This window comes from Globicephala melas, chromosome 2 (assembly GCF_963455315.2).
Source record: "Globicephala melas chromosome 2, mGloMel1.2, whole genome shotgun sequence".
Lineage (NCBI taxonomy): Eukaryota > Metazoa > Chordata > Mammalia > Artiodactyla > Delphinidae > Globicephala > Globicephala melas.
Window position 1 is genome coordinate 53,812,892 of NC_083315.2, and position 13,149 is coordinate 53,826,040.

The window sequence follows — 13,149 nt, forward strand, 5'->3', positions numbered from 1 at the left end:
TCTGACAGTTGCTTTTTTTTTTTTGGCCATGCCATGCAACATGTGAGATCTTTAGTTCCCTGACTAGGGATCAAACCTGTGCCCTCTGTGTTGGGAGCTCGGGGTCTTAGTCACTCGACTGCCAGGGAAGTCCCCTGACAGTTACTATTTTTACTTCTTCATTTTCTTTGTTCTTGTATTCATTGTTTATTTTCCAACTTCCTACTAAGTTCAATTTAAGATCATTTTCCACTAACATCTCTTATATTGTTGGCAGCTGTTTCAGTGGTTCTGATTCCAGTGGTTTGCCATTGGTATAGGAACATTAAACATACTTTCCTAGTATTTGTGTCCTTGACAGGCAAATTAAGTTGCTGTGTATAATGTGGTCAGAGTTTAACTCTTGTATTTATCATTATTATTATAGGGTTTTGTTTGTTTTTGTTAAGTACCGGACTGTTCCAAAAACAGAGTCGGCAAATGTGGTATTAGTACCATTGATGATGTTGACATTGGTTTTCCTTTTCCTCCCCTGATGGCTGAAACCATTTCCTCTGCCATTTGATCTGCTGTCTAAAAAGTTACAATACGGCAACAGTATTTTCCCCTAGTGTTTTACTTCGAAAACTTCCAAACATGCAGGTAAATTGAAAGAATTGCACAGTTGATGCCATATGCCTGTCATCTACATTCTACCTTTAATATTTACAGTGCTTTATCATATGTCCACCCTTCTATTTATCAATCCATCTTCCTCCCCCCCCATACATTTCAAAGTTAATTGCTGACATCAGTACACTTCCCCCTAAGGTGAAACCATTTTTAAAAGATTTCCGCCAAGTTTTCTAGAGTAACTCTGGCTCTCTATATTATTATTCCACAGAACATTTATTTGTAGGACTGTCTCACTGATTCAGTCATAGAAGTAAAAGAAGTCAGTGGAAAGTATTACCTGTTTTCAATGTGTAAGTAATCTCAAGAGCGTTGAGAGCGCTATCACTAAATGTCACTTGACTTGATAAGAAAAAATCCCTTTATAAAAAATCAGTATATTATAAAGTATAATACTTGGTTTGTTTTTTACACAGAAGAAAAGGCAGTGAGATGTGAGGAAATTATAGAAAGTTAGCCATAGCCCCTCTTGGGGTAGTTTTGAATGACAGATAAGGTGTCACTAAAGGGGACCCCATTGGGAAAAGATGTCTCTTCATTTCTTTCCTTTTTTCTATTTCACTTTCTTCTTCTTTTTCTCTCCTCATCTCTTCTTTATCTTTCTTTTTCCCTCTCTCCTTTGTTTTTTGAAATCATACTTGAGGGAGTTATACATTTTACTGCATAAAATGATTTGCTCAGGGAAAAGAAAGAGTAGGAGGCCATGCGATTGGATGGAAGTGTCACTGGAGGGCAGAAAGCACAGTCTCTAAATTAAGAGTTGGGAAATTTTTTCTGTAAAGGCCAGGTGGTATTTATTTTAGGCTCTGCAGGCTGTACAGTCTCTGTTAAAACTACTCAACTCTGCTGTTGTAATGTGAAAACAGCAGTAGACAGTATGTAAATGAATGAGCTTGGCTATGTTCTAGTAAGACTTTGTGGATGCTAAAATTTGAATTTCGTGTAATTTTTACATGTCACAAAATGTTATTCTTTTACTGACTTTTTCAACCATTTAAAATTTAAAAACCAAACAAGCTATAAAAAAATAGGTGGCATGCTAGATTTGGTCCATAAGCTATGATTTGGCAACTTGATGTATAGGGATTAACCTTGTACAGGTTATTTACCAAAATGTCATTATTAGTGTACACATTCCCAATGTAGAGCTTTTTTATGTGCTCTAAATTAGATGGGGATACAGAATTATATACAGGTAGTTCAAGGTGTCACTGAAGTGAGGAAAGAAGAAAAATACTTGGTGTGGTTGATTCCACTAATAACATGGAGGTTCTGTCTTGGCCTCCTTTCAGTCCTGTTTCATCAGTCTAGCTGCCGTTTCTAAGTCTTGGGGCAGCAAAGCAGATCAAATAGAGGGGCCTACTTTTATATTAAATCTACCCTTAGTGGTATTAAAAGCCCAAGTTTTGAGTCAAACCTGGGTTCAGATCTCTTACTAGATATGTAACTTGTTAGGTAGCAGCTCTGAGCATCAGCAGAATGCAGGTTAATATAGCTAATCATAGACTTGTGAGGATGCTAATAAAAATTGTAACAATAATGGTGGCTAACTATGTGCCATAATTACTATGTGCCATGCAGTGTTCTAAGCACTTTATTATATATTAACTCATTTAATTCTCTCACAGCCATAATAATTCTTCTGTATGCCATCATTTTTAAGATGAGGAAACTGAGACACAGGAAGTTAAGTAAACTCATTCAAGGTGACATAGTTATTAAGTGGCAGAGCCAGCATGTGAACTTGGGCAATCTGGCCTCAGAGTGTGAACTTTTAACTTCTAGGGTTTATTGTCGTCTAAAGCAAGAACATCTGTAAGCCTAGCACGTAGGTCTTCAACAAATTATAAATATATTAAATTTACAGAATATAGTGCTACCTGTTCTTCAGGAAACTGTGTTCTTGTGTGATACCAGGTATGCATAAATTTGAGATTCAAATTATGATTTTTCAGAAGGCATTTTACTTTTTTCAATTACACATTATTTATGGGATTTTTTTTCCATAAAAGTTTTTAGTACTACTATTGTTAAGAATTATTTTGAAATGTATCACCTGTAAGACAATATAGTAGAAACGACTTACACTCTGAAGCTGGAAGACCTCTGGACTCCTGCTCTCATCCTAGTTCTGCACTTTCCTTTGTGCGACCTTGGATACGTGATTTGACTCTTTCAGTTCTGTCTCCTTTTTTGGCTGTGGCCTGAAGATCATCCTCAAAGTCATGGGATTCAGATGAGATAACCTATGTGAAAGTCCCTTGCAGTGTGTCCAGTATGTTACCAGGCATTCAACAAATTATAGTTCCTTGCTCACCTCCCTATTAACAGATTTAGAACTGAAAGGAGTCTTAAAGATGGGAAACTTAGGCCCAGAGTTGTTCAGATAGTACAGCTACTTTGATTCTTAAAGCCGGTTTTCTGATTTCTCAGTCTTGTTCTGTTTTTAATGTTCACACTTGTTTATGTATTACATTCAGAAGCATTATGTGTATGACCGGTATTTTTTGGTTTGTTTGTTTTTTTAGGACAATAAGAAAAATAGCTAGACTGTTTTGGTATTTTGATTTTTGAAACTAATCTTTAAAAACTCATATGGACAATTTAGTAAACCTTGAGGCCATTCAAATCATGTATATGAAGTTTTGAAACCACTAACATTTTCCCTTTTCATATTCATTAATTTTAATATACAAGTAGCATTGCAAGCAAAATGATAGAATAATTTAAAAAACTGATTCAATCACATTATTCAGGGAAATGACTGTTAACACTTTGAAATAAAAATGGCTTCATATGACACTACTTTGTAACAGTCTTTTACAATTAAAAGATCAATTAGTGATCTATGCCAAATTCAGATCTTGATAATTTTTGTTTATTCCATTGTGTGAATGGTTATCAGTTCATTTTAGTAATCTATTTTTGGGCATGACAATTTTTTTTCCAGGTTTTGTAGAAACAAAATTGTCCAATTATTTTCACCCAAAATGGGATCTTTGATTCATATGGTTCATCCTCTGATTCATTTTTAAGACTTTTGATAAATGTTCATAATTTTCTTCCAGAAAGGAAATACATACTTATTTACATTCTCACTAGGGAAAGCTATAGCGTTTTGGAAGAAGAATAGCAGTGTATGGTATAAGCCTTGTAAATTCTATATTTCTCTTTCTTTACATGTTGTCACTTTAGTATTTTGCACAGTGATATATCTGAAATAATACGTTTTAATTTTCAGGAGTGGAATTGTTTATAGCTACATATAATAAAATATCTAAGTGTGTTTTGTGGGTTTTTCTTTTTTCTCTGTTCGCATGCATTGAGTGGTAAATTTGCATGGAACATATGAAAAACAGCACCAGAATGAATTGAATGTGTTTGAGTTATTACTGTTTGTCACTTACCTTGATAGTTTAGAGACAAAGTCCTACTTTTGAGACAAAATTGGACTTATTAGTGTGTCTCTTATTTGTCTTCTTGTAAGTTGTTCAGTTTCTCATGATTAACAAGATGTATCTCATGATTAACAAGATGTAAATTCTAATACCATTTGCCATTTAGTCCTACATGTTTGTGAGATCATTGTAGGAACATTTTGAGAATTAAATTAGATAAATTATTTTTTAAATAGTTTTGATTATTTGTAGTTTTTATTCGTGCATGTCTGTTTGGAAACAAAAGGAATAGCTGTGAATTATGTTTTTTTGGATCCAGTCGACTACTCAAGTTATGGTGATCTCATATCATCAATAGTAGAAGTATAGATCTTAAGAGTTGGAATAAGCCATAGAGATAGAAATTAGTCCAGCTTCTTGCTTGATGAAATAACCCCTTCTTCAATATCCTTGCTAGGTCTGCTAGAAGAGCCATAATGGAACATTAATTCGCATACTTTATGTTCACAAAGTAAGAGTAACATAAGATTTTGCTCTAAAAGGAATTTAAAATATTCCATGTTCCTATGACATGGTATTAATGAGGAAGTTTACTGATACCTTTTGGGTTCAAAATTGTATGTTTTGAGCCACTTTCTTGTAATATAACACAAGGTTTGGATATTTTATTTATAAATTTCTTTTTAAATCTTCCGTATAGTAGATAATGGGGGGGGTCCTTCTTTGTTCCACATAGAAGTTCTATGTTAACTGTAAGTCAAGTATTTACAGGCTGCTGAAACAAAATGGTGATTATATAAAGGAAAGCTGGATTGATACTTTAAATAGACTCTCATTTTCTTAATGTTAATTTTTAAAGTGATAGAATACTAAAACTCTTAGTCATAAAATTTGTGATTTTCAGCTGTGGTGCTAAACAATTGAAGCACATCAAACAAGCGCCCCTCCACTGCGCCCCAAACCAAAGGAAAGCATATTATATTAAAACAATGATTTTTGACAAGCATTGATATTCTTTATCATATGTCTTAGGAAATAAGTATCACATATTTCACCAGTTAAAAGTTTTGTGTAAATAGTGTATCTCCATTTTCTATACCTCATCTTAATACGCAGGTTTATTACTTCAGTGCTTGACTAACTTCTGCCTTGTTGATGATCTGTTGAGCTTTGTACCTGAGATCTCTACTAATCACTGTGCTTATTGTTTGAATGTTTGGTACAGGAAGCGAGCAGCTGCAAAACATCTAATAGAACGCTACTACCACCAGTTAACTGAGGGCTGTGGAAATGACGCCTGCACGAATGAGTTTTGTGCTTCCTGTCCAACTTTTCGTCGTATGGATAACAATGCAGCAGCTATTAAAGCCCTTGAGCTTTATAAGATTAATGCAAAACTCTGTGATCCTCATCCCTCCAAGAAAGGAGCAAGCTCAGCTTACCTTGAAAACTCTAAAGGTGCCCCTAACAACTGCTCTGACATGAAAATGAACAAGAAGGATGGACAAGGAGCAAGAGATGATTTTAAAGGTAAGACGTTATATTTTTAATTGAGAATTTTGGACTGAAAACCACATTGGAGATTTTCAAAATGTGTGAGGTGTTGCTGTTTGCTTTTTTTGTCTCATTTTTGACCTTCGGACATGATAGTATGGTGGAATCGATTTTTTATTGTGATAGAGGACAGAACTAATAGTTGAGTTAATGATTTCACTCTGTTTTACTGTTCCGATGATCTTTAATTAGAAGCAGATTATATTCCCCAAAGTTCCTTTGCTAATGGATTGATTAGAAATTTTAAATATTTTCCACTAGGAAAAATGTATTAAGTAGTAGTTAATAACCTAAACTAGGCCACAAAGTCATTTAGATGTTGGAATAGCTGGACTAAATATCTGGCATGCATTTTGGAACCCGAGCACTATACAGTGAAAGTAGCAGACTGATTAGTGGTCTTTTTCTGTTTCTGAAGGCAAGGCAAAATGTTGTTAATAGTTACCTGAGAAATAATCAATTTTTCTTTCTAATGTATTCTTCCTATATCCTGCTCACCTTCTCCCAGGCATTTGGCACGCTCATACTGCCAAGAATCATTACCTAACAATGGTGGCCTTACCCAAGCCTTATTTTTCTTTCTAAATGATGCTGTATTTCAATACTTTTAAAATTTTTTCTCTTTTTAATAAACTTCAAGCTTTCTTTTTCCCAGTGAAGGCAAATCGGTATTAGAAACAAGTTAATCAGATTTTTGAATGACTGACAGTCCTACCAGAGGTAATTGTATTTTAAAAGAGGAAGCTTTTTGTTTAGGATATATAGAAGTTAGATACTACCTCTAAAGTTTTCAGTAACGTCATTTGAATCAAGTTTAAATTAATTAGTGAAATGGAATTGTGTTAATAGCTTCTACTCTGTTTCCATAATAAAGCTGTTTTCATAACTTTATTACAGCTTATTGCATGACTATTTCTATTCCATGAATTAGCTCACACACCAGATAAATAAGTGAACGTTGTCAATATGTTAATGTGGAAGTTGCATTATACACATTTCCCCAGCAAGTGTGCACCATAAGAACAGCCGTTACTGTGAATGTAGGATGTGCTGCCACAGTTGAAGGCAGGAAACCATATGGGGTTTATAGTGCAGGATGGACGTACCCATCTTCTTTTTGGCTATGTGGTTCATTTTAGAGGTACTTATTGGGTGATTATCCTCAGTCTTTGTGTACTGTTTAAGCTCAAGTTTATATAATTTAGCAGTTCATTGTACTTTCTTCCAACATACTACACTCTTTCCCCCCTGCGCCCTTTTTCCTGCAACATCTGTATTTACTATAGTATATTTTTACTAGGAATTATAAATATATTAACTGCACTAGTACTTTCATTTTGAGTGTTAATTATATATGTTAGCTCTAGTTACAAAGTTTCAGGTGTTGAATAGTCTGCCCCAAACTCTCTTTTTGCATAAGAATTTAAGTTTAAAATTTTATAGATTGAGTATTTTTCAAATACACATATATCATAAAATACACAGGTATGTCATACAAAAATGTCTCATTTATTGTTTTCTCAGTAGAATACCTCCTTTTATTGATACCCAAACGTTAATGAATGTTTATATTTCAAAATGCAGTGTTTTTTAACTAAGTTACATTTATGTCTGAAAAACTCAGTTTAACATTTTAAACAAAACACCACGTGAATAAAGTATTGGTATATTTTATGTAGAATTAGTAGAATGTCAGAATCACTTGAAGATGTTCTGAAGAGCATGTCATGCCAACAGAGGGTGCGTGGGTCTAGAACGCTGCTTATCCGTAAGATAAGCCATATTTACTACATGCAAGGCAACTCTTTGTTAACGTTATTATTTGATGATTAGGATACAGAGTGTCCTATGTCCTAACTGGATAGTTATTTATAATAGATAGTTACTATGTTTTGGTTACATTTTAAGAAATTAGGTGTTTTTTGTTTTTGTTTTTTGGGCCTGGTCTCATAAGAACATATTATAATTTTTTCCAACTAAAGTAGTGCGAAATAAGCTCCCAGTTAGCAGTTTCACACACTTCAGGAAGAGGTTACTGAAGTTTAGCAGAAGATGCCTAAATATCCTGAATAGAACAAACCTTAAGGATCCGTTCTTAAAGAGTTATGGCCCATAAAAGAAGGTGTTGACAGTCTGGTAGCAAGGACCAAAGATTAGATTCGTGGTGTGATAAAATTTGGTATTTTTGTGGTTCAGTTTTTGGAAGCTGCTCATTCACTGACCATTTGCATTTTGTATTATCTTTTACTATGAAGCAAATACAAAAGCAGAAGTAGGAATCATATTAAGAAATTTTATATGTGTTCATTACAAGTATAAGGGTCCATTTGACACAATGAAGATAGGTTTATCTACATGACTCTAAAATTATCCTCTGCCTAAGTATTTGATGACAAGGCTGTCACTCTTTTGATTAAAGGGATTAAGACTTTTGTCAGTAATATTGTTTTACTAGTACATCTTCTTAGAGTTAGACAAAATATATCATTTGTTCTCTTTCCTGTAAAATAACATATCTGAATAGTTAATTCAAAATGGCAAAACCTCTTTATTTGGGGTGCTACATTTTTATTTCTTGCACAGTTCGATAATTTTTACTGGCCTGTATGAAAAGTGGTCTCAAAATATTAGTAAACACTTTTTTTTTTTAATTTGAAGGACAGTTTTATAATTTGTAGAGACCTGTATAGTCTTTGCTTGGGTAATTTGAAAATTATATTAGCTTATTTTGTACATCTGCTAATAAGAATAAATGATTTTTTTTTCTACTCAAAGTATGAGTTAGTCATATTTGTCTCATTTATCAGGAAAACAAATCCTGAGAAGTCCACCAGTAGGCTTCCACTTAGGTCACTGGCAGACCTGTGTCACATACCGCCCCCAATGCAAGTGAGGATTGGAATACTAGTGTTTAGTTTTCAGTTTCTATCACAGTGGCATGTCGGGGTAAAGATGGTGAATAGATTTGGAGTTAGCCAGCCTAAAGTGTCTGCCCAGATATATTAGAGAGCTGGAGGTTGAGAGAGCAGTTTCAGAGGATCACATTTCAGATACAGAACAATGATAGCACTTGCTTTGGAGTTAGAAGTAATTGCAATGAAAATTTAAGTTGATATAGCCATGTAAACTAAACTGCTATTAATCAGGACACAAAAGTCTTGGGGTATTACCCAGCGTTACTCAGCTTTCTGTTAGTTGAGAATGAGATCTTGTGGTCGGTCATTAGAGGTTTCATATCCTTTTGGTAATCGGTTAGTCTTACCTGTCAAACATTTGAGTACTTTGAGTAATGCCAGACATGTTTTATAGTCATTAGGGATCACACACAATGCGCGTGCGCGCACACGCACACACGCTTGCGCACATGCGCACTCCCAGCCACCCCCTTTCAGGGTTTTTGAATTATCTCTGCCCAGAGCATTCATTGTTTTCTTTGCTATTAGAATTGATTTATAAAGTGAAATTTGGTTATCTTCTGTTTAAAGGCTGTTTTCACTTCTTTTATTAATGTAGTTATTTGACTACAGGATTGAAATATTTTTACTTCTGTATTTTCATTTAAAATACAATCGTTTATGCTCCTGTTTATTGCATGCAATAAATTGTTGACTGTTAAAACATTTTATTTTATATCTAGTAATCTAATATTCATGCAAGTCATAACAAAAAATAGTGTTATTGGGTTATATTTCTCAGCTTTGGTAGGTGAAATTTTGTAATTATATAGGCTTATCTCAGAAAATAAGTGAGAGAATGTAGGGTGGGTTTGGTTTTTTTGATAACATTATGAGGGTAGAGTACATTATAGCTAAGCTAATTTTCATTTTAAAATTGTTAGTTTTTTTCTTTTTTTTTTTTTAGTTGAAACTCATGGTAAGTGCCAGGGAGTTTTATGATATGAGGTGTTGAATCAACCCACTGCCTATTGTATGATATTCCCAACCATTGGGATTTACTACTCTTTGAGTTTGAATGTTTTACATTGTTTTTCACTCCAGTCATTGTACTCGGTAACTTCTTTGAAAAAAGTCAAACATTATGAAAGCTCATATTAAACTGCACAAAATAAATCAACATTTGAGTAAGATGAGAACTTGCAGTTTTAGGAAACAGCATGTTAAAATTCATTTTTGTGTGTGTGCTTGTATTTTCTCGAGTAAGAAAAGTGTAAGAGAAGGAACACATGGAGTTTTTCTTTCTTTTTCTAATGTATTTCATGCAGTGGCACTCACCTTAAGCACTCATGCATTCTGTAACCTCCAAACTTACTCTGTTCCTCTCAAGGGAGTATATGTATAGATTTAAATTTTGTTGTTAAAGAGAATGGGAGCTGTAGGTTTATCTGGTTTTGTCTGAAAGCGAATAATAGCAAATGTAAAAAGTCTAATGGCAAAAGCTGACAGTGGAGGCCTAAGCCACTATATTTTAAGACAGATATGAGAAGGAAGTAAAATGAATTCCAGCAAACTGCAACAAACTCTTTCACCCCTGCAACTGTCCATGGCTCCAGAGATTTTTATCTCAAAAAGTCCTTGAAGTATTTTCTTCTTTGTTTCTTCTGTGACTTCATTAGAATTTTAATTTGTTAACATTACGGTAACTCTGAAAATGTGTAGTAAGTTGATATTCAGTCTGGCCTTTCAGGGCCTGCTGTCATTTTTGCCTTTTATGATGTTATTTCTTTATGGGGAAGAATGGATATAATAGAAAATCATAATAAAACTCCCATGGATTTGAATACTACAAGCTGTAAAAACAGTGGTAATATATCATTTTAGGGGGGAGATGGTCATTACGTGTACTTTAAAGGCTCTGAAGGCAAGATGGGGAAAATGAAAGGCTTCTCTACTTGTAAGGATCAGCTAGAATACAATATTAAGTAGACCCCAGAAAGAATACTAGCTTATTACAAACAGTGGAAATTTGTTTCTAGCTCATCTAACAGCCATAATATTTTAGACTGGTAGAGAGTTCTGGTTCATGCAGTCATTCAGAGTTGCAGCTGTAATGGCACTATCTTTAACACACGAGTTTCAGAACCATCCTGGAAGCATCATCCCATTAGCCAGAAGGAGAAAAGCATTAGCCTGAAAGTAGCACTTATCTCAAAAAGCTGGGAAAGCTGGAGAATGTGTCCAACTCTGTGCCCAGGAAGGAGACGAAACAGATTTTGGTGACTACATAGTAGTCTGTTTCACTTGTCTGCTCATAAGTTGCCTTCTTCCCACCCTATTGTTTTCACTGCTTTGTAACTATTTCCTGTCATTGTGTAAGATTTATTCCAACCTGGCTGCAGATGGCAGTGTCTGTCAACTTCAGAGCTTATGGGAAATGATATATTAATCCTTCTCAGTCACCCACAGAATGGCCACCCTGAAAAAAAACTAAGACTCAGAAAGGAAGACTCAGAAAGGAACTAGTCTGGTTTTAGGACAAGGGCTGTTTCCAAAAGAGGACTCTGAAGAAATCTTTATTAAAACCTTGCCTTCCTAGTCTTTTGAAACAGAGTAGTGAAATAAGGAAGAAACCTCTCAGAAAAATAGTGGTGTTTCTGCTCTAAAGTAAAGCGAAGTTTTAAGAGGTATATTGTGATGAGTCAGCACATGATATCTTGGTTCATATTTACAGTTAAAACTGCACGTTAATATATACCATCATTGTGAAAATGAGCTTGAGCTCATTAAAAGCTATATATAAGAATACATATAGAATGTAAAAGAATGAGTAAAGTTGTTAATATTAGTAGTACATTGAAAAAAATAGGTAAGCATATTTTGTTGGTTGAACCTAAGTATTAAGATACTTTTTAAGAGTTGTAAATCATAAATGGTATTTATTGCAAAATGTTTGGCAATTTTATTTTTCACTAGAACTTATTAAAAGAAAGCAAACATACATATATATTATGAAAATAAATGTTCTCTTTTTTCCTAATTTTCTAGATGTGACTTACCTAACAGAAGAGACGGTATATGAAATTCTAGAATTATGTAGAGAGAGGGAGGATTATTCCCCTTTAATTCGTGTTATTGGAAGAGTTTTTTCTAGTGCTGAGGCATTGGTACAAAGCTTTCGGAAAGTCAAACAACACACCAAGGAAGAACTGAAATCTCTTCAAGGAAAGGATGAAGACAAAGATGAAGATGAAAAGGAAAAAGCTGCATGTTCTGCTGCAGCTATGGAAGAAGATTCAGAAGCATCTTCCTCAAGGATAAGTGATAGCTCACAAGGAGATAACAACTTACAAAAATTAGGTCCTGACGATGTGTCTGTGGATATTGAGGCCATTAGAAGGGTCTACACCAGATTGCTCTCTAATGAAAAAATAGAAACTGCCTTTCTCAATGCACTTGTGTATTTGTCACCTAATGTGGAATGTGACTTGACATATCACAATGTATACTCCCGAGATCCTAATTATCTGAATTTATTCATTATTGTCATGGAGAATAGAAATCTCCACAGTCCTGAATATCTGGAAATGGCTTTGCCACTGTTTTGCAAAGCAATGAGTAAGCTACCCCTTGCAGCCCAAGGAAAACTGGTCAGACTGTGGTCTAAATACAGCGCAGACCAGATTCGGAGAATGATGGAAACATTTCAACAGCTTATTACATACAAAGTCATAAGCACTGACTTTAACAATCGAAATCTAGTGAACGATGATGATGCTATTGTTGCTGCTTCCAAGTGCTTGAAAATGGTTTACTATGCAAATGTAGTGGGAGGGGAAGTGGACACAAATCATAATGAAGAAGATGATGAAGAGCCCATTCCTGAGTCCAGTGAATTGACACTTCAGGAGCTATTGGGAGAAGAAAGAAGGAACAAGAAAGGTCCTCGAGTGGACCCACTAGAAACTGAACTTGCTGTTAAAACTCTGGATTGTCGAAAACCACTTATCCCTTTTGAAGAGTTTATTAATGAACCACTGAATGATGTTCTAGAAATGGATAAAGATTATACTTTTTTCAAAGTAGAAACAGAGAACAAATTCTCTTTTATGACATGTCCCTTTATATTGAATGCTGTCACAAAGAATTTGGGATTGTATTATGACAATAGAATTCGCATGTACAGTGAACGAAGAATCACTGTTCTCTACAGCTTAGTTCAAGGACAGCAGTTGAATCCATATTTGAGACTCAAAGTCAGACGTGACCACATCATAGATGATGCCCTCGTCCGGGTAAGTTGGGCTACTGTTTAAAAATGAGTACTAGATTGAATACCTAATGATGGGGAGACTGTGATACAGTTCAGTGAATTCATTTTATAAGTGACTCTTCGGGGGGAAAATGTATGTATATGATTATATAGTATAGGAACACATGGACTTTTTTATTGTAAATGTAAGTACTATATTTTTGTTGCTCCTGTCCAAGTTCATAAATGTTCCACAAAATATTGGTTGTCTTGTGTCATGATCACTCTCTCTTTGAAAAAGAATAAATTTTCTAAATCTTGACAACTAACCCCCAAAGTTTTGTCATTCAGAAGAGAAGTGGATGTTGCAGAGCACAGAAACTAGGGGGTTGTGGAGATA

General features: G+C 34.6%; 1 protein-coding gene across 6 annotated transcripts in view; it reads left to right on the top strand.

Moving 5' to 3' along the window:
- Positions 1-13,149, top strand: part of UBE3A (ubiquitin protein ligase E3A) — a 90,694-nt gene that overhangs the window by 53,473 nt on the left and 24,072 nt on the right. For all 6 annotated transcript variants that reach the window (XM_060293921.1, XM_060293919.1, XM_060293920.1 and 3 more), the window contains 2 exons: positions 5,275-5,579; positions 11,546-12,792. In XM_060293921.1, the coding sequence (XP_060149904.1) occupies positions 5,275-5,579; positions 11,546-12,792 (1,552 nt within the window). The remainder of the gene's footprint in view (positions 1-5,274; positions 5,580-11,545; positions 12,793-13,149) is intronic.